This window comes from Triturus cristatus, chromosome 6, assembly GCF_964204655.1.
Source record: "Triturus cristatus chromosome 6, aTriCri1.1, whole genome shotgun sequence".
In the NCBI taxonomy this organism is placed as follows: domain Eukaryota; kingdom Metazoa; phylum Chordata; class Amphibia; order Caudata; family Salamandridae; genus Triturus; species Triturus cristatus.
The window spans coordinates 710,004,346-710,026,438 of NC_140589.1; the positions used below are offsets into that span (position 1 = coordinate 710,004,346).

The 22,093-nt window shown below is 46.5% G+C and overlaps 1 protein-coding gene across 1 annotated transcript in view; it reads right to left on the minus strand.

Moving 5' to 3' along the window:
* Window positions 1–22,093, minus strand: part of LOC146817750 (uncharacterized) — a 746,064-nt gene that overhangs the window by 235,601 nt on the left and 488,370 nt on the right. The window contains exon 39 of the mRNA XM_085609232.1: window positions 8,738–8,887. Coding sequence (XP_085465358.1) covers window positions 8,738–8,887 — 150 coding nt within the window. The remainder of the gene's footprint in view (window positions 1–8,737; window positions 8,888–22,093) is intronic.

Consider the following 22,093-nt stretch of genomic DNA (forward strand, 5'->3'; position numbering starts at 1 on the left):
TGGTCCTGGAGCATCATGGCCTATCCCCAATGGTGTGCGCGTCTCCCTCTGTTTGTACGCTCCCCTCCCGTATAGAGCGCCCCTCCGAGCCCTCCTCCCCTGTCTGTTGCAGCACATGGAGGATGCCTCCCCACTGGGCTGCTATGGGCTCTTTACGCAAACCCAGCGTTTCTTCACGCTAGATGGCAATTTCCTCCGCTTTGGCCCATGCTAACAACGAGGAACGCCACGCGTGCATGTGTGGTGGGTCCTTGGCTTTCCATCCTTTAGTTAAAAGGCTCTTAGCGACCACTGTCCCCAAGTCTAGAAACCTAGATGTGACTTTGGTGGCGTCCTCCGGAAATGGTGTAGTATATATACAGTCCATTCAAAGGGTATGTCGTGGCCTGTGCATGTATGCAGTAGTCTGCTTATATGTGGATATTTTAGGACAGCTCCATAACATATGTATCAGCACTGCCCCGTGTTCGGCACATCTTGGACACGTCGCGTCCGTGCGGTGAAAGTACCTGTTTATCATCGCGGGCGTGAGGTATGATCTATGAACAATGAATAATTGTATTAGACGAAATCTCATGTTGCGAGGGATGCGCACTGGGCTTTTAAGCACCCTTTCCCACTTTATCTGCCAATTGTCTCCCCAAGTCGCCCTCCCATTTACGGCGGAGTGGATTTAAACTGAACGCCGCATGAGTACGGAGCGACGCCGCAAACCATCGTATCAGGTGTCATCCACGCCCCATGACGTGCAAATACTGTATGGTGAGGTGCTGGCCTGGTTCAGTGGTCATGTCCCCCCATCTGGCCGTCAGTGTTGCCATTAGTGAGCGGTGTGTGAGGAACTGCCCCGGTGGGAGTCCCTCGTCTTCCACTAATGTCGCGTATGGTATGAGTGCCCTGTCTCGGTACAAGTCGCCTAGCGTCTGTATGTCAGCTTAATGCTAGTCCGTGAGCAAAAGAGATGTAAGGACCGTAGGCCCGCTAGAAGAGCCTTCCAGTGGAATAGCTGGCGCGTGTGGGACAATAGCTCGAGTGATGTGTAGGCTTCTGCAATAGCATTTGTATGCCACTGCTAGTAGTAGCGGCTTTGGCGGCGCAGCTGTAGGGGCAGGGTGGAAGAGTCTGACTATTTGCTCAAGTGAGTACGGTGGCAGCGTGGTCGCCGTGTCTTCTCGGCCCCTGTCCGCAAGCCAACGGGCTATCCACTGTAGTTGGGCAGCCAAATAGAAGTGTTCGAAGCAAGGCACGGCAAGGCCTCCCTGGTCAGTGGGCAAGTATAGTTTCGTTAACGTCATCCTATGCCGGGCGCTCCCCCAGAGAAAGTCTCTAAGCAGTTTAGTGAGGGTAACAAAGAAGGTGGCCGGAATGTACAGAGGTAGATTAGCGAAATAGTGCAGAAGTCGGGGAAGGACCACCATTTTGGCTAACGCTACCCTGCCAGTGACTGTCAGTGGGAGTGTGTTCCAGAATCGGACCTGCGACCGGATAGCTGTTAAGGCCCTCCCCAGTTTGCCGTCAAATAGGTGTCTCGGCTGACGATATATCTGGATCCCCAGGTAGCGGAAAGTACACTCCCTCCATTGTACTACAGCACTGTTCAGAATGTATTGTAGGTCATGTCCTCCCTCACTGAATGCATAGAGGCAGAACTTGCCAGCATTCACTCGTAGCCCCGAGATGGCAGCGAAATCCTGCAGTAATTGCGCCACTTGATTGGGTATGTTGCCAATGTCCTTCACGTAGACCAGTAGGTCATCTGCATAAAGTGACACTTGGTGTGTCGCATCCCCAAGAGATATACCTACACCCAGCGTTGTACGTATTGCCGCCGCTAGGGGCTCTATTGCCAGCGCGAACAGGAGAGGGGATGGGGGCACCCCTGCCTGGTACCTCTTCGCACCGGTATGGCATCGGATATGTGTGGCCCCAACTGCACTTGAACTGTGGGATTTTTGTAGAGCAAGTTGACCATCTGAAGGAACCCCAGGCCCAGATCATACCGCATCAAAACCGCTGACATATAGCTCCAATCTAAGCAGTCGAATGCCTTTTCCAGGTCTAGAATGAGGCACCCCGCTCTGGGCCATTCTTGTATGGCATCTGTCGCCACACGGAAGAACCGCCGTAGATTGAGTGATGTGCTCCGTGCAGGCACAAACCCGTTTTGGTCAGTGTGAATCAGGTCAGGGACCACCGATGCCAGTCTGACCGCCAGCAACTTAGCGAGTATTTTATAATCAGTATTCAGTAGGGCTAAGGGTCTCTGTCCAGTTTTAGTAGAGACACCAAATATGCTTCTCGCATAGAGGGGGCAATTCCTGCTCCTCTAGCGCCGTAGTATATAGTGTTAAGGTGTTGCACGAGAGACTCGCGGTAAGCTTTATAGTATTCGGCTGGCAGGCCATCGGGCCCCGGCGTTTTCCCGTATGCCATAGCCCCAATCGTATCTCCAATCTCTTCTAAAGTGAGCGAACTATTAAGCGCCTCTTGATGTGCCTCTGAGGCGATGGGCAGCTGGGCGGAGACCAGGAATCTCTCTAGTTCATGACCCAGGCAGCGCCCCTAGACTGATACAGCTGGGCATAGTGGTCCAGAAAAGCCCTGTGAATCTTGCGCTGTGTGTACACCAGGGCTCCCTGTGATGCGTGTATGGCTCCAATCAGAGTGTGGTTGTTCTCCTGCCGCAATAGCCAGGCAAGCAGTCGGCCTGCTCTATCTGCCGAAGCATGTGTGCGGGCTGTGTGAGCTGTGTAGCTGTGGCATCGCAACCGTTTCAGCATCTCCGCATGTTGGCCTCGGAGCCTTCCTAGCCGGCTCGAGTCTCTGTCCCTGCCCTCTTCCTCACGTTCATATTGCAGGAGCTGGGACTCTATTGTCGTAAGTGATTTTGATAGCTGCTTAAGTATATTCCATGTGGCCCCCAAACAGTGTCGCCGGACCGCTACATTGAAGGCGTCCCATTCCACAAGTACATTGCTCGCCGTACCCTCATTAAGATCGAAATATGTGAGGACGGCCACCCCTAGTGAGGAACGAAATTCTGGGTCTTCCAGTGCAGCCGTTTGGAGGCGCCATGTGGGTACGGGGAGACGATCTGCCTCCCAGCTAAGTTGGATCCACAGAGGGTTATGATCGGAGTGTGTCCGCCCTAAATATTCTGATTTCATGACCAGTGGGAGCAGGGATTGGGAGCCCACCACCCTACCCAGACGCACATGCAGCTCATGTACCGCTGAGTAATAGGAGCAAATGCGCTCGGTAGGATTGAGAACTCGCCACATATCCAGCAACGTCCAGTGTGAGAGCCATTCTGTGAGGGTCCGAGCATTAGATACAGCAGAGGTGTTGTGGAGGGGGGGGGGAATGATCTATCTGTGTCAACGTTGAGTACCGAATTGAAGTCTCCTCCCAGCAGTCAGGGAAGTCCCGTGTAAGGGGTCAAGGCTTGCGATAACCATACCAGAAATTAGGGTTGGTCCACATTTGGAGCTCATATTGAACCCAGCAGTATTGTTTGACAATTGAGCTGCCCTTGCACTAAGGTGCATCTACCCTCGTGGTCTAGCACCACATCTTCGCAAACAAACGGGGTGCCCGCCCTCACCCAAATTAACGTGCCTCTCGCGTGCGCTGAGTACACAGTACCGTATACCTCCCCCTCCATCGCCTGCACAGTCTGTCCAGTTCAGCCAGTGTCATGTGCGTTTCCTGCAATAGGGCAATGCCTACCAAGTGTTGCTGGAGGTAGGCAAAGATGGAGTAGCACCGCGAGGGTGTATGCATGCCGCGTATATTCCATGTCAGTACGTTAGTTCATGCCATTACTAGTGTATGTAGCCGTCTGGGGCAGCGGGAGTAGGCTTCTTATGAGTGAGTGCGCATCATGGGTGAGTGAGTATGTACCGGTCTGTTGTAACAAAAACATTAAGTCAAATTCAAACTTCATAACAGGGAGGGCGAACTCTGCGGAGATGTCCGTCCAAACGTCTTTAACAGATTATGATGTGAAACTATCCCAGTATAGCGCCTGCCGGGGTCGTGTGCACAATCGGTGTTATATCGTGACATATCCCTCCACTTTGTGGTTCGAAAATGTGCCATCCGACTAAGCATCTAGGCTAATGTGCGGGCTCGGTGTGTGTTGTGATGAAGCGTTGCCGCGTATGTGCCAGTCCGTCGCATCGGCAGGTATGGCCCAGTCAGTCGTAACAGCAGTGAGCACTCAGCTGTCGTGTGGTATACCCTGCGTGGCCGCTATCCCAAAAAATGTGACCCCATGTCTACAGCACACATTAAAATACATTACCAAACATCATAATCAAGTCTCTACTTGCGTGAGCCCTTCGCGATGCAGTCCAGCTCAATAGCGTCTCATCATATTATGCCATCAGCGGTCTGTGGAGTTACCATCGGTAGGCACATGTCTTCAGACTCTTCCGTTATTGGGGACGACGAACCGCTGTCCGCCGCCACGTCAGTGAAGCATGCTTCTGAACTTCCTCTACTATGTGTGGTTCTGAGTGTTGCAACCGCCTCCAGGACTTCCTGCCGTTCCATCCTGATCTTTTCCGGGCTTGGTGCCACCGACCCCAGAGTCGCAGTCTTTCTCATCCCGCGTCTTCCACGTTGTCTAGTTCTTCTGCCTGCCGAGCTGTCCACTTTTGGGCCCGGGGGGCGCGTCCCGGTCCACAGTCCTAACTCCTCCAGCCAGTCCCATGTCTCCGCAGGGGAGTCAAAGAAATGTGTCCCTCCTTTCGTCAGCACTCTCAGCCTGGAAGGGAATAATAGGGAGTAGGACAATCCCAGGTCCCTGAGCTGGCGCATCACTGCCGTGTAGTTTCTTCTGCGTCGCTGCACCAGGGCTGTGTAGTCTGGGAACAGCATGACCTGGCTACCGTTCACTTTGAGGTTTTCCAGTTTTTGGGTTTCACGCAGCACTGCATCCCTGTCTCTGTAGCTGAGGAGTTTAAAGAGGAACGGGCGCGGTCTAGCTCCCGGTTGGGGCTTCTGTGCCAGCACACGGTGTGCCCTCTCCACTGCAAATTATTGCGAAAGTACTCTTCCCTGGGGCAGTATGCCCCGTAACCAGTGCTCAACATACTGTTCCAGGTTCCGTCCCTCTTCCCCTTCCGAAAGACCCACCACACGAGTATTGTTGCGGCGGGAGCGTCTCTCCGCATCTTCGACTCTGTCCTCCAGTGCATGCATGCGATCCATCATGTCTTGTAGGGCAGCAGCATGACTTTTGGTGACAGGCTGAAGTTCCTGAAGCGTCTGGTTGTGGAGGGTGACTTTCTCAGCCAATTTGCGGTGGTCTGCATGCAGCAGGATGAAGTCTGAGGTGACCTTATCTATGCGCGTTTCCAGAGAGGTTCTAGTGTGCTCCAGCGCGGCACCGATCTTTTCTACCACCACAAGCACTGAATCCATTTTGGCAGCCAGAGCAGCGGTCGGTGCCTCCATCTTGGTCGGTGCCTCCATCTTGATTTCCTCTCTCGGGCATGAGGGGTCTGAACCACCCGCATGCAGTGGTCCTTGCTGACCTCCGCAATCAACCCCAGTGTCCAGTTCCAGGTCTCAGTAATGAGGGCCCACCTGCCAAGGCGGACAAATGTTCCAGTGGCACCCCTTGGGGCCAGCACGAGCTCGCGGGTCTGAGCGCCCCGGCCGCCACTCCTCGTGGCAAAGTCCCGCTTGTAGATGATTCAATGCCTCCTCTGCATACCGCAATCCAACTCGCAGAAGCTCCGCGGCGATGCGGGCCCCACAGGTGCCCCCGCACCACGTGTCCCACTCTGAATCCCAGGGGGGCAGGGTGCTCCCAGCACAGCTCTCTTTGGTCCGCCGCCGCCAACCACCATGGCCCCCCCACTGCAGCACGGGACTGCTCCACAGGGATCCTAATCCTCCTCGCAGGGGCCACTTACTTCCAACTCCAATGAGGGTCCTCAATCCGGCTGCGCATGGTGCGGCCTGGCGCCGCAGCCGACTTGAGTGTGTGCCGCTTCGGATCACAGTGTGTGCCACTCACACGCTCATTCCCGTCGCCGCAATGGCAAACTGCATTCTCGGGGGCCCGACAGGAAGCTGGGCATATTTCCACTACGATGAGTCACCACCGCATACAGAAGCCGCGGCTCTGGTGCAGGCGGCGGCCTCCCGTCCTGCACTGTCTCCACACCACGCTATGGGTAGGCCGCGTTCCTAACGTCAGTTACAGCCACGATTTTGTTGAGCGAAATGGCGTGTGTTAGAGCTCCCCAGAGTCAGTGGCTTCTCACCTCTCTGGCGCCGCGTGTGTTCAGCATGGATGGCACGATTTAAGGAGAAATTTGGCGGATTACAAGGGGATGTTGGTTGGAGCACTTGGGACTTGCGTCCGCCATGATGGCTGGCTAGCCGAGCCCCCCCTCATCGAGGGTTCTATAGCAAGATTTAGTACTATTTCTCGTGGAAGGGTTGAAGCATCAACATGTGCAGAGAGACTATGGTCAGATTTAATCTGCTAACCGTCTGAGTGTCCCGGTTGGAGCCCTGCTGCACAAAGCAATTATTGATGTCCTGTACTTTACTGTATAAACAATTGTATGATGTTTTCACTTGCACACCTCTTTGTGGCCATTTGGAGCACTGAATACTTACTGCGTTTAATAGCTATGCAAAACTACATTGGTTAGGTATTCTGCTCCAAGATTAACTATTTATTTAATACTACCTTCCTATACAAAGATAATAGAAACAACTTTGTCCAACTATCTTGATATTTCTTGATAGTACACATTGGACAAATTACTATAGTTTACGATTTGTAAACATAATTACTTGAAATGACACAGTCAGGATCCATTGTCCTGTATGAAGCGAGTCACCCAAATTACCACAAAGTTATATTGGGTAGCCCTAGCTTTTAATGTAAGATTTTATATGAGGTCTGTCCTGCATGAACTGTTCACAAACGAGAGTCTAGGTGCCTTTAGCCATGTTGCATTCATAGAGATCTTTCCCATATACCAGAATAATGTCTTGATGGTTTCTCATAATGGTTAGATGCTGTCTTGCAAATTAAAAAATACTCTGAGTTGTGACCAGCAGATTCAATTTAGGGTTCTTTCTTTGCAGTCTGGTACTTGTAGTCTAAAAGGGAGTATAAAAAGGGAAAGAAAAACCTGAGCTGGAAGAGCTAGTCACACGTGGATCTGGGAAACTTGGCAGGGCTGTCTCCTGACAGATGGGGGTCACCACATGGGAACGTAAAGTGTGGGTGAATGAAACAAAAAGGCATATATAGAAATACTGGAAGAGAGATCATGGAATTGACATTATGGAATGCAGGTGGCACTGTGCAGGGGATAGAGGTATAAACTTGGATAGAGACTAGAATACTATAGGATTGGAATTGTAAATCAAACGAACTTGGAGGTTAAAAGGAAGTAGGAGTTAGAGTAAAATAGGAAGGTGTATGGATGTAAAAATGTTACAACAGGTACAGTAGTTATTGAAGTTGGAGACTGACGCAGTGGACCCATTATTTAGACCTTTGCAAGGTCAAATCCTGTCTGCTAAAAGCATAGTCCTTCCATAAACTGTTCCCATGTATCATGTGGTGGAGTGGGGGACTTTAGTGGAAGGGGAAGCTAACATTCTATACTTAATATCAAGAAACTGTACCATCAATGAGCTCCAATGTTTTTCAGTGTGTTCACAGTGTGCTACATGTGTGCATGAGGTGTGGATTTATTTTATTCAGAAATGGTGGAGCTTGAAGAACAGGATTGCACTTCAGTTTCAAAATGAATTAACTTCTAGTAGTGGTATATGATGCTACAACAGCCTTCATAGTTTCTCGTTTCATTATCAGTCAAGGGGCAAGTATAATAAAGCACTTGCATCCCACAAAAATATGTTATTAATCTTCTTCCTACCCAACATTATCTTTGAAACAAGGTGGTATGCTCTTCTAGGTGACTGTTAATTAGGCCTTTCCTTTCATCCATAAAGGCAACGTTCAGCAGTTAATTCAACACATTTTCAAACTAAGTTTTAAAGCTACACATGGAGAGGTGTGGTGCAGCGGCCTTGGCAGCTGACTTCGGAGCACATGGTTCACGGTTCGATCCCCGGCTCCGGCGGCAGCTCAGCTCAGCACCATGTGACTCTGGGCAATAGCTCACTTAATTTCCACGACGGTTCCCAGCGCCTTGAGACCCGTAAAGGTGAGTAGTTTGTGCTTTACAAATATGGATTTTTACATTTACATATGAAAAGACAATAAACTCACTTTTTTTACTTTCCTATTGTTTCATGCTCCCCATAAAAGTTATTTAATTGGCAAAGACATGGAAACATCTTATCACCACAATATAGAGAGGACAGAATCAACACGGCAAGGTTTCTCACAGTGGCCAGCAATGCGCACTAGTCTTCCTGAAAATGACCAGAGATAGAGTGTTATCCATTCACTTCACATTCTGGACTTTTGACAGAGGTGACTGAGACAACGGTCTTTTGGGAAATTGGGCACTTGATAATCATCTCTGTAAAATATTCAAAAATCCCTATCCTGTTTCATAAGAGCATAAGCACAAGCGACTAGATTGTGGATGGGGAGGTGTGAGGGAAGTGTAGTCATTACTTGCCTTAACACATTTGATCATATTGTTAAAAGCATAAGAATCTCTACATGCTTAGTATTCATTCCCTTCCGGTCTATCGCCTTCATTAAAGATGGCACAATTACCTGCTCCTTCTGATACAGCAGCTGATGCTCTTGCTGCAGCACATTCTCATAAAACATGGAGTATGTTTCAAAATTGCTGCGCTCTCTTGCCATTATGTCACAGCCAAGGGTGGTGAGGCACCTCTGCAAATGATCTTTGCCAAAAGTAACCTGTGAAAAAACAAAATAGTGAACTTTTAGCACAAAGCAGTGCAGTGATAGACAGGTAAAATACTCATAAGGGACAGAAGCAAGAGGCTGGTCTAAGAGGTTAATTGTTACATTCATTTGAAATACAACAGGAACAAGCCATGGCTCCTCCGCTATGGTGGATGAGCGTCGCTCCCCTGTCAATTGCCTCAAAACATCAGGAAAGGAAAAATAAAATAATAATAAACACGTTTTAGTATTCCTTTCCAGCAGAGCCTTTGGGGGTGAGGCCATGGGGGGACGACAGGTGGAGGAGGAGTGGTAGTGCACTGCCTTCAGTGCGCATGACGGTTTGACCAACCATCTCATGCCAGCAAAACATTCATGCGCACTGAAGCTCCCTCCAACCCAGCTGTGTTGCTGGGTTGGAGACAGCAGGTACAGGCTACCAGTCTCCCTGGGAGCGCAAATCCTCAGTGCTCAGGCCAATCCTGACACTGCTCTCATGACATGAAAGAAGCATCAGGATTGGCCACAGTGGAGTCTGTTAGTCTATGCCTGCCAGAAGGGGAGCAGAAGAGTGAAACGTGGCCGGCTGCAGGTAAGTTTTTTATTTATTTTATTTATTGTGTTCTCCTCCATCCTGCCTCACCACTCTTCCACAGCACCGGCCGCTACTGAACAGGACCAATTGACAATTTATTTTTCAATTAATGGGTGTGTCTTGATCCAGACCTACATGTGGCTTTCTCATGTATATCCATAATTAAACACATTTGATAAGTTGCATGCTTCCTACTACTCAGAGTATGATATTAATTTGGTGACCCTAAGAACTCTGTGCTACAGTGTGATGCCAGAAGAAGGCAGCATGAGCACCCTGTACTAAGGAGATGCTATCCGTGAACGTTTATGAGTGTGCATGCTTAACATCACATAGAGGAATGGGCTAGCTGGAGCTGTAACAGTCATGACAAACAGTGATCAGTGTTATCATTTTTTATTAATGATATACATTTTATGCCATCCTGTTGAATGTTATTGTTTGCCTCAGTCATCACTGTATAAATATCTGCATTTTAAGTGTTCTCTCATACTTGAGGGTCTAGTTGCAGCATACAAAAATGCAGAAAATAAAAATCAAATAAAACTTTATATAATATCCACTATATATAGTGGCCACTATTGGGTTTGCAAAACATAATTTAAACCATATCATGATTGCTACCACCCCTAAACCCCCTTCTTGATAATGTGCACTGAATAAATGTGGTCAGTAATAGCACTATTTACTACTTTCTAGACATTGTGCAAGGTTTTATTTGATCTAGGGGTGGACATGGGAGTAATATCACTCTCGGAGCATGCACTGATCACACTTGAAATGCACCTTAGAGAAGGGAAGCCCCCTTCAAACTCCTGAAGGCTATGTAAAAGTATTCTAAGGAATGAAACACATCAAAAAGCAATACAGAATTTCCTCACCCAGTTGGCACATGACAATGACAAAGGAGAGGTTACAGTTTGGATATGGATAGAGCCGAGTATGTAATATGACACTCTATGCAAAAATACTACATAGAGGGAAACAAGGCAGGGAAATTATTGGTATGCCACCAATGGGCCAAAATCACAAAAGAAAAAATTATAGCGATCAAATGAAAAAGTAGAGAGACAATGACAGCATGTATGCAGATAGCTCAAGGGTTCGAGGAGTTTTATCAGGTGTTGTAAACAGAGAAGCAGAAGGCAGATTAAACATAGAGGGATACTTACAGGAGGCTAAAGTAACAAAACTTACATAGCAACAGGCACAGATGCTGAATGAGCCTATATTGTTAGAAGGCAATGTGTACGCTATAGTGAGACTGACACAAGACTTGCAGCAGATCCAGATGGATACACCTCCCAATTCTACAAAGCGTTCTGCAGGCCTCTTGCCCCGGTCCCTTCATGGATACCATGATAGAGACGAGGATTGTGGGCAAAGACCCATGCAATGTGGTTTATTCAGGCCTGTCTCATTAATTAATGTAGACACAAAGCTCTATATGAGTATCCTAGCAACTAGAGTCAACCCTATAATGCCAGGCTTGGTAGGCTCTGACCAGGCAGGCATTACACAAGACAGGAGATGTAGCATAATGACAACGAGGGTTCTACATCTAATTGACAACATGGAGAGAAGACAAAAACTGGCCTGTTAGAAATGGAGGTCTCTAGTTGGCAGAGGTAGGTACCTTTGTCCAAATAGGGACCCTTCTTCCTAGTCAGGATAAGGGAGTTACACTCCTAAAATAACCTCTGCTCACCCCCCTTGGTAGCTTGGTACGAGCAGTCAGGCGTATCTTAGAGGCAGTGTGTAAAGCTTTTGCACATAACCAACAGTAATACAGTGTAAGCACTACAAAAGGACACCACACCGCACAGCGTCGGTTCCGGAGGTCAGTGTAGGAGTCGTCGGGCCCTTGAAGTCACACATGTTGCAGATCAAACTCATCGCGGTTGAAGTCAGCAACGCTGGCGTTGGCGGGCATCGGATTCTGCGGTGTGAAGTGCAGCAATGCAGCGTGTGATGCCCTCAGGTCGCGGTGCGAGCAGCGGCTCGATGGTGGCGTCAGATGGCGTCGTCAGTCGGGTTCTGCGGTGCGAAGTGATGTGTTGCTCGTCGTGGTGCTGGTAGGTCACGGTATAAGCAGTGTCGTCGTCTTTGCTGAAGCGCTATCGTCGGCTGACGAAGTGGAGTCGATGGCGCCGGCATCAGTAAGCCAAGCCTGCGGTGCAGGATGAGGGTGGTGTGTCCTGTAAGTTTACAAGCGTTGCCCTCGAACCACAGTGCAAGCAGCGGCGGGGATTTCGGCATGGAGTGGTATCGTCGGGGATAACAGGGCGGCGTCGTGAAGTGAGGAGATGCGGAGAGCAGTGCCCACAGGTCGCGGTACGAGCAGCGGCTCAGTAGCGGCGGCAACAGGCGGCATTGGTGAGACCAGGGTCACGGTGCGGCGGTGCCCTCTGCGGTGCCTTAAGGACCTGGAGTAGGCAGTGGCGTCGTAGATGGCGTCAGGTTGCTTTTTCTTCTGTTGCAGCACAAAACACTCAGTCCCCAGTGCTGGGGGCAGAAGAACTTGAAGTCTTTGCTGTTCCTGAGACTTCTGAACAGGGGACAAGCTCTACCTCAAACCATTGGAGATACTCGAAGAAAAGAAGTTGCAGAAAGTTCAAGTCCACTCCTTTCACTGCCCAAGACAGAAGCAGCCACTGCAGGCCAACACAGCAAAGCACACAGCAAAGCACACAGCAAAGTGGTAGTTCCTCCTCACAGCTTCTCCAGCTCTTCTTGGCAGTCTTGGTCCAAAAGAGTTCTAAAGTTCAGGGGTTTGGGCCCCACTTTTTATTGCCCAAAATCCTTTGTCCTCTCAGGCAGAGAGTGTCTGTGCCCAGCCAGAACAAGTTCTGCCCTCTCTGGTGTGGCTTCCTGGCAGGAGGTGGAGACGGCATTGTCAGAGGCAGACCAGGCCCATTCAGGTGAAAGAAAATCTCCTTCCCCTACTCTAAATGCAGCCCAGGTCTATTCAGCTCTTTCCTGACCCACCTAGACTATCTGGAGCCACGGCTCCTCCCCAGCCCCTGTCATCCAAAACCCAAACAGTCAATCCACAACCCCAGCAGAGGCCTACTGGATGGCTGAGCAAGAAAACACCTACTTTTGAAAAGTGGCATTTACAAACACAGAATGTAAAAATCACCTCTCTAAAAGATGCATCTTTAGATTCTGAGTTCAGGCATACTAAACTTTGTCTACCTAGTTCCCAGGGCCAGATATGTTTATAAGCTGTTATAAACAAACTCCTCATTCTGTCCTATGAGAGCAGGTACCCTTGCAATGGTGAAAAATGAAATTGGCAGTAATTCACTATCAGGACATGCCACACACACCAGGGCATGTCCTACCTTTCACATACACTGAAACCTGACCACAGGGGTACCTTGGGCCTACCTTAGGGGTAACTGACATGTAAGAAAAGGGAAGGTTAGGGCCTGGAAAGCGGGTACACACAGGCTCTGCAATGGCAGGCAAGAGTTACATATACAGGTTGCTTGTGTGGGTGGCACAATCCAGTGCTGCAGCCCACTAGCAGCATTTGATTTACAGGCCCTGGAACACTCGGTGCACTTTACTGGGGACTGACAAGTAAATCAAATATGCCAATCATGGAAACACCAATCCATAACACAATTTACAACAGGAGCACCTGCACTTTAACACTGAACAGCAGTTACAAAGTGCGCAGAGACACTGACCCAGCAAAAACAGAGTAAAAACCGGGAGGTCAGAAAGCACAAACTCAGGGGAAACACGCCAAAAGATGCCAAGTCTAACATGGCCCTACTATTTTCTATCGATGCTAATAAAGCATTTGATAGAATGAATTGGCCCTACCTAGGAGAAAGTTCAAACACTTTAGGAAGAGATTTTGCAGGTAGAATTTCAGTGGCTATGTAGTTTTTAGTTTTACAGCAAACTAATGATGGACGAAATGCTGACAATGCAAACATTCTCCCCCAGTCAAAAGATCTGGGTTAAATCCATCGTTCTTTTGTCCACTACGCCACCCCAGTTTGGACCCAGCCATAGGCAAATCAGTCTTGACCCTGTGCCCCATGGGAACAGTCCAGACCAAACTGCCAGGCCAGGTCCTCCCTGGACCGGAAACAAGCATCCTGGGACCGGTTTCAGTGTATGTCACCCTTCTTCAGCTAGGCTAGCTTGAATCCAGTGGCACAGTGAGCAAGGGACCCACGTTTGGGCATGCCCATCCCACTTAGGGCGAAAAGTGTTACAGAAAACAAATGATGGACGGAATGCTGACAATGCAAACCTTCTCCCCTAGTCAAAAGATCTGGGTGAAATCCATCGTTCTTTTGCGCACTAAGCCAACCCAGTTTGGACCCAGCCATATGCAAATCAGTCTTGACCCTGTGCCCCATGGGAACAGTCCAGACCGAACTGCCAGGCCAGGTCCTCCCTGGACTGGAAACATGCATCCTGGGACCGGTTTCAGGGTATTCTTCAAACCACAATGCAGAAGAGACGAGGGATAAGACTGTCTCTGACTCCCTCACATAGACTTAATCTCACACAACAGAGACACAATCAAAAGACGGAAAAAAGCAGATAAGACGATGATGGACGCTAAAAAGTGGGAAAATCAATAGATTTTATAATACTGCCCTCACACACCCGAGAGTGTCATGCTTCATCATTGGGCCGCATCATACACCTAGGTGCAGACCAACACCTTAGGTGGAGCGCAATTTTTTAGAATGGATGATGAAGAAAAGTGGGGAGGGTAGAGTATAGAGAGAAAACAAGCAGAACGTACACTAGTGTGTACTTCTGAGAGAAAAAGAAACAAATAGTCTCCCAAGGAGAAGGGACCAAAAGAAGAGCAGAAAGAAATCTAAAACTGTCTCGGGGTTGACCCTCAGACTTTTATTCTTGTCAACGTCTGGCAGGATTAAAATAAACCAAATGAGGTATCCAGGACAGGTAACGACCCTACAATCCCCCTGCTAAAACCAACATGTTTCTGCCAGCTCTATATGTGCCCAGCCGGGTCACTCTGGCATTCATCAGGGTGTTGGTCCCTTGGGTTTAGTCTATACCCCTTCTCGGGTATTTATTACCTTATTCAATCGGGGTAATATCCCCGCGTCACTCTTTCTGGAATTTCCAAGAGGATAAACATATCTACAACAGAAGAAGAAAAAAATGGATCATCATTCCCACTCTCCCTCTTCTCCTAGTTGTTCAAAATAATCATTGTATATCCCACGCATCCTTTTAACGTGATCTATAATCTCCAATGCAGCCTCACTTTCTAGCAAACCCAGTACCCCAAAGTTGTGGGAACCGTGACCCCCAGGCACCAATACATCAAGTGTACAAGTTTCCGAATCTCCTCTATGTGTATATACAAGAATTATCCATTTACAAGAAACAATCCATAGCTTACACCGAGTCTCTCACAGTATACTCTGCGTGTCAAATCCCATGTTATTAGTCTGTATCTCCTGTACACGTGCCCCTATTCAAACGGAACAAAGTAATACTCAAACGAGTTTACGAGAAAATGCTCTAAACCCGGGACAGCGGGGGAGGGTGCTCTTGTCGTCACACTCTGTATGAGGAAGAAGCACCCTTCTTACTCTTCTGCCAGGCTAGCTTGAATCCAGTGGCACAGTGAGCAAGGGACCCACGTCTGGGCATGCCCATCCCACTTAGGGCGAAAAGTGTTACAGCAAACAAATGGACGGAATGCTGACAATGCAAACATTCTTCCCCAGTCAAAAGATCTGGGTTAAATCCATCATTCTTTTGCCCACTACGCCACCCCAATTTGGACCCACCCATATGTAAATCAGTCTTCACCCTGTGCCCCATGGGAACAGTCCAGACCGAACTGCCAGGACAGGTCCTCCCTGGACTGGAAACAAGCATCCTGGGACCGGTTTCAGGGTATGTCACTCTTCTTCTGCCAGGCTAGCTTGAATCCAGTGGCATAGTGAGCAAGGGACCCACATCTGGGCATGCCCATCCCACTTAGGGCGAAAAGTGTTACAGCAAACATATGATGCCACTTGTATCAAGCTATCCTGGCTGAAGAGGGGTGAAACCCCGAAACCGGTCCTAGGATGCTTGTTTCCGGTCCAGGGAGGACCTGGCTTGGCAGTTCGGGCTGGACGGTTCCCATGAAGCACAGGGTCAAGACTGATTTGCATATGGCCAGGTCTAAACTGGGGTGGGATGGTGAGCAAAAGAATGATAAATTTAACCCAGATCTCTTGACTGTGAATAAATGTTTTGATTTGTTCTGCATTCCGTCCATCAATTGTGTGTCTTTTGCTTTCTTGCCCTAAGTGCGCCAGGTATGCCCAGACGTGGGTCCTCGGCTTACTGTGTCACTGGAATCAAGGTATCCTGGCTGAAGAGGGGTGAAACCCCGAAACCGGTTCTAGGATGCTTGTTTCCGGTCCAGGGAGGACCTGGCTTGGCAGTTTGGGCTGGACTGTTCCCATGAGGCACAGGGTCAAGACTGATTTGCATATGGCCAGGTCTAAACTGGGGTGGCATGGTGAGCAAAAGAATGATAGGTTTAACCCACATCTCTTGACTGGGTGTGAATGTTTTGATTTGTTCTGCATTCCGTCCATCAATTGTGTGTCTTATGTAGTTTTTAGGGCAAGGGTGAGAGTCAAGAAGGTGGTTTCTTCTCCCCTCAAAAACAGGGGGAGAACAAGGCAAAGACGCCACTTTCACCTCTACTCGTTGCATGGGATATGGAGCCGATGGCTGCATCAGCGTGAACAAAGTAATTACACAGATTAAAATAGGGCAAGATGAACACACTCAGCGTCTTTATAAAGACCACATAATAGAGGTTCTGTCCAACCCTGGGTTTCTCTTGTGGCATTGTCCAATGAGATGGAAAATGTCAGAGCTGTGTCAGGTTTCAAACTAAATTTACAGAAGACCCAAATCCTAAATCTTGCACCCTAATTTACAGGCATTAATAAACGAATTTCACATTTGTTATTTGAAATTCCTGTCATCAATTACAAAACCGACTAAAGAATATCCGAGAAGATCTTAATGATTAGCAACAATATACCCTCTTGTGGCTGAGCAGAATAGCTGCCTTAAAAATTGATACCTTCCCTAATATTCTCTTCACATACCAAGCTGACCCCCTGCAATCCTCGAAGGGCATGCAGAGAAAGAAAGACTGTATGAGCTGGGAATAAACCATGATTATGCCATAAGTACACAACCAACAACCTTCGAGAAGGAAGTCTGTCTGTCTGTGTAGTCAGGCGGCATATAGCATGATGCTTTTTTTCAGCTACTCCTATTGCAAGAACTTTGGATGTTTATTAGGAGACATATGATGCCTTCCTACTCTCATTTAAGATGTTTGAACTTTCGGATTTGGAATTTTCTGTTGTGGAAGCTTTGTGGGATATTCAACAAGGTGGAACGGATGTATTCACTAACGTGACTCAATTTCATCAATTAGCAGGTGAAGCTACTTGAGTTGAAGGTACCCAAACAACTCTTTTTAAAGATTAGTTGAAGAAAGAAGCTGAATTGGTTAGTTGGGAATGTCCTAATGCATTTTCTGAACTTAATGATTTAGTGGTATTAATTGAACAGAAATTACAAAAAAGACAATAGCAAAGAAGGTGGTTGTGGGAAGATGCCGATTGACAGAACAGACTGGAGCAGTGAAGTTGAAGTGAAGCAACATTTCTTTATTACAGCAAAGGAGCCCACGTCCTGCAGATCCTTCCTCCAGTAGTTCTCAACTTCAGCTGGTGAAGGTGGAGTTGGAGACCATGGAGAAGGAACTCAGAACCATGGACCCAGAAGAAACACAAACATGTTGCAAGGTGTCATGAGCTCACTGGCATGAGCCCATGGTAATGGTAGAGAAAGGACTAGCAAATACCACATTAAGGAAGTCATTCTAATTGTGCCAGAGTTTCTTCATTTGGTCGAGTTCCAAGTGGAGCTGTTGCATCAAGAATAATCTATACAAGTAGGGGAAGTTAGGAATCCTTTCACAGGAAATGGGGAAAAGAATGCCACAAAAGGCAGGGGGTATATCTATATTGTTATGATGCTTGACATACGATTCAGACTTGTGCTAAACAGCCTCAGAAACCATGCTTGAACTGCGTTGGCTTCCTTATATGAATAACACTGATAATCAATGATTCCTCTTACCAATCATATTGAGATCGGAAGAATGGAAGATTATTACTGCTTCTGCATTTCTGGATAGTAGCGTCTGTGGAACGTTAATTGATCAGGACTAGGCAACTAAGAATAATATTGATAAGTGTTATGAAAACTCCTGAGGAGATTTAAATTACTGATGGCTCGCCATTAATTTCAGGTTGAATTTAGGGGGTCTCTTTTTATTGCAGGTCTCTTTTGGAGACTATACTGAAGTGTCATCTTTTGATGTTATCGCTGCACCCGATTATGTTGTAATTTCTAGAATACCTTGGTTAAACGGGCCCAATCCTTATGTCATTTAGTATACTGGTACAATATATTTGTCATCACTATCATGGCATGATCTTTGATATGCTTCAGAAAGTTACTGGTCACCAAGTTATGATATGAAGGCCTACAAATCTAATTTAAATGTAGCTAATCTTTTGTTCAATGCTATAGCAGCATCATGCTTTCTCTCCAGTTTTTGCCACGTCCAAGATCTGCTCAGTTTCTCCTCCTAAGGAATATGACTGCACCATTCCAAGTGAAGTTGGCACTATTGTTCCTTTTGAGTGTAGTTAATACTTACTGAAAAAAAGAGAAGAAGCTCCTAAAGACTTATTTGCATAGGAATTTGCAAACAATTGCACCTACTTATCCACTTGCTGAGGACTTTTGGTTTTTTATATCAAAGATTATAGATTTAAGTCAAATTACGATTAAGGATTGACATCCTTTGCCTCCTGAAGAGGATACTTTGGAGTCAGTTCAAGGAGCACAACCCTACACCAAACTAGTCTTGGGAGGTGCTCATCATCTTTATAATGGAGGTCAACAAGTGGAAAACAGTTTTCCACACACCATGCGGATTTCAAATCTCTTGTAATGCCTCTTGGGTAGAGCAATGCCCTTGCCATTTTTCTATGTCTCTCTTGGGTTGTGCAATGCCCTTGACATTTTTCTGCATCTCATGGATTCACTACTTTCTGATTTTTTGAATCAGTGTATATTGCTCTGTTTAGATGATATCCCGATGTTTTCTAAGACTCTTATGGAACATCAAGAACATGTGAGCTTGGTAACAGGACTGCATTAACCTAATTTGTCTTACCAACCAGAAAAGTGTGATTTAGAGAAGATGTTGAGTATCTTGGATGCAGTTGAATGCGGCAGGCCTTTCTATGAATCAAAAGAAGGTCTCAACTAACCTGGGATGCCATTTACACACTAATATTAAAGAGGCGCAAAGTGTCCTTGTATTATCAAATTGATATTCTTAGTTGGTTAAGAATTGTGTTGAAATAACCAATGACATCATCTGTGGTTTGAAAAACGAAAATATGAAAGTGTTTTTTGGTGAGATGTCAGCTGAACTAGCGTTTAAGGCACTCCATGAGATGTTTATTCAAGCATCACTTCTATGTGATCCTCATACTTTTAAGAAGTTGACTGAAGCAACAGATGCATCGGAAAGAGCAATTGGGGAAGTGTAATTGTGTTACAAAGACAAGAGGGTGAAGGACAAGAACATCCTGACTTTCATTTACCTCATGTCTTATCAGAGTCTGAGCGAAACTGAAAGAGGATATTTAGCCTTGAATTTGACAATTACTAAATGGAAACATCTTTTGATGGGCACTAGAGAATAATTTGAAATTGAAACTGATCATCAAAATATGCAATGCAAGAATATTGAACTAGCTAGGTGGGAAGTTTTCTAATTACATCATTCTTTACATTCTCAGCTACTTAGAGAGAGGCATAGTTAAACGTTAGGAAAGATGTATTTGGTGGCAACATCAACACTATTATTCAGGTCAGGGCAGGGACAAGAGATAGTTGGAAAGGCCAATGGAACTACATTCCTGTTTAAGTACAGTGATTTTCTATGTGGGTAGTGTCATACTGAAAGACTGTGGAACACCAATGATGAGATAAATAAGGGGGCTGTAAATGTTAAAATGGGTCGTTGGTGCTTCTGAGAGGCTTTCTCAGTCCATGCTTCCCTTTTTATTCCCTTTTCCTCTTTCTCTTTTTCCTCCTCGTGTATACTTCTGAATGAAAGCAATTGGTGCTTACAGTCAATATTTCCATATGTTTTATCACCTGGTAAAGAGAATTAACTGTTTTACCGATAAGAGTATCATGTTACATGTTTCCCTTGCACTTCTTTTGTCGATGGATTGCATGGGTAACCACTAGCCCCAGAGCGATCATCACCAAGCAGAAGACATGAAGAGGGAAATCATAAAAGCACTTATCACAAAAGATGAGCCATTACAATGACAGAGAACTACCAACATCAGCTAGGACCCTCATGGAAAGACCAGTGTTGTTCTCAAAGTAGATCAGAATATAGCTCAATGCTTCGCAGAGAGATCCATGGAATAGCTTCAGATCAAAGAGCTATATTTAGTAATGTATAATAACATATACATTGTTGGGACTCTTAGCTACTCTGTCGGTTGCATGACTTTAAAACGACCAATAGACTGTTTAGTTTAATTGTGAAAACTCCTACATTTTGGGTGAGGGATAAAAATGTTAGTATTTGTCCGTCTTGGAATTATCTACGGTATGGGGGAAGGTTTGTTGGTGCTATAACTAATGAGCATGATGTGAATATGTGTACAGCTGTACTGTTATATTATAACAAACATTATTGTATTCATTAAATAATGGCCAGATACTTAAGAATGTAAGCTAAACTTTGGGGCTTTAATGGATAAACATGCTACACTGCCCACTGCAGCCTAGAATGTGTTTCTGTGCCTTATGTTTATTTTGAAACCTAGTGATATATAAATAGTTCTGCCCTTGGCTTGTTGTTTGTCTTCGTTCTTTTCAGATAAGGAAGTTCCTGAAGTGGTTCTGCTACTGCAGACCTAGTTTGGAGGAGTAAGTGATATTAAATGTGATGATGAACTACACTGAAAAGCCAGTAAAACATACTACTGCTAGACCAATTGCAGAGGGAAGAAAGCAGAATGTTGGATAGATCGGAAGGGATGTATGTTGTGACCAATGGTTTGAATGTCACATGGTCAATCATGCTGAACCTCTGTAGTACCAACTTATATTTGCCTATTGTGCAAACCTAATCATGTAATTCTAATTGAGAAATACTCATATATTGCAAAGCATTCTGGTATTGGTACGTTTTCATATATTGCCAAGAATGTATTGATATTTTATAATCAAATATAGATGATATTTTGCATTGGTTTAAAACAGCCAGTAGCTCCGAGTATGATTAAAGTAGGCCCAGAGGCCATGTTATTCAAGGGTATACATTTGCACATTTCCAACAAGCAGAATCACAACCTTGCTTTCCAACCTGGCAAATGGAAGCAGGATTTCAATTCTAAATTAGCAGTTTCTTAAGCACAGCACTCTGAGAAAGTGATCAAACTCATAGGGAGTCATTTAGGAACACAGCCTATTAGGCAGAATGCTAAGATCTACATATTAAGAGGTGTCAGTCTACATGGTGAGCACACCACATTTCCAAGGATTCCCAGTAAACCGAGCAAAAAGGTTGTCAGTGCTTCCGCTGAAGACTCTGCATTACAACTATGTGGGGCAATTAGGGAGGGAGGGGCAATTGCTTCCAGTTTGCTACAGTATGTAAAAACGTATTATCAAAGTTAGGGGTCCCCACAGTTGATTGTTCATATCATTCATTTTGAATTGATGCAGTGACATCTGTAGTTAAATTGCATTTGTGTTCTGAGCAGATCCAAGCAGTGGGACGTAAGAGACCCGCTATTCCGAATGATGCTATTGCCACCCACTTGTTGCCTAGGACTTTGCAGACTCGGGGTAAGAGCATCAGGATCGGAAGGGGGTGCTGGATTATTAATAATTACAGATTTCTACAAAAGTGGCAGTTTCGAGCGCTCCATTGATGGTGTGGTGATGTGGGCACTCATTCATCTGTAGGTCTGTAGAGGAACGCAGCACATTCTCTGGGCTTTGCACACCACTTATTGGGTTTTGGTTGGATGAGCGAAGTGCTGATCTTTGGAAACAATACCACCTCGTGGAACAACACCTAGAGGCCACCCGAACTTAAACCCACACCCACACCGACAGACCATGCCTGCAACCTCGGTATCTTCTTGGAGAGCAAACTCACCATGAAAGGCCACATCAACACTGTTGCATTCACCTGCTTCCACACCCTTTGCAATCTCCGAAAGATCTTCAGATTGATTCCCTTCTACACCAGGAAAACAATCACTGAAGCCTTAGTCACCAGCTGACTTGACTACGGCAACTACTCAGGAATCACCTCCCAACTCCTGAAGAGACTCCAGACCATACAGAACTCAGCCGCCAGATTCATTCTCAACCTCCCCAAATGGACCCACATCACTCCCACCTCAGGAACCTTCCCAGGCTCCCCGTCCATAAGAGATGCCAATTCAGGCTGGTGATAC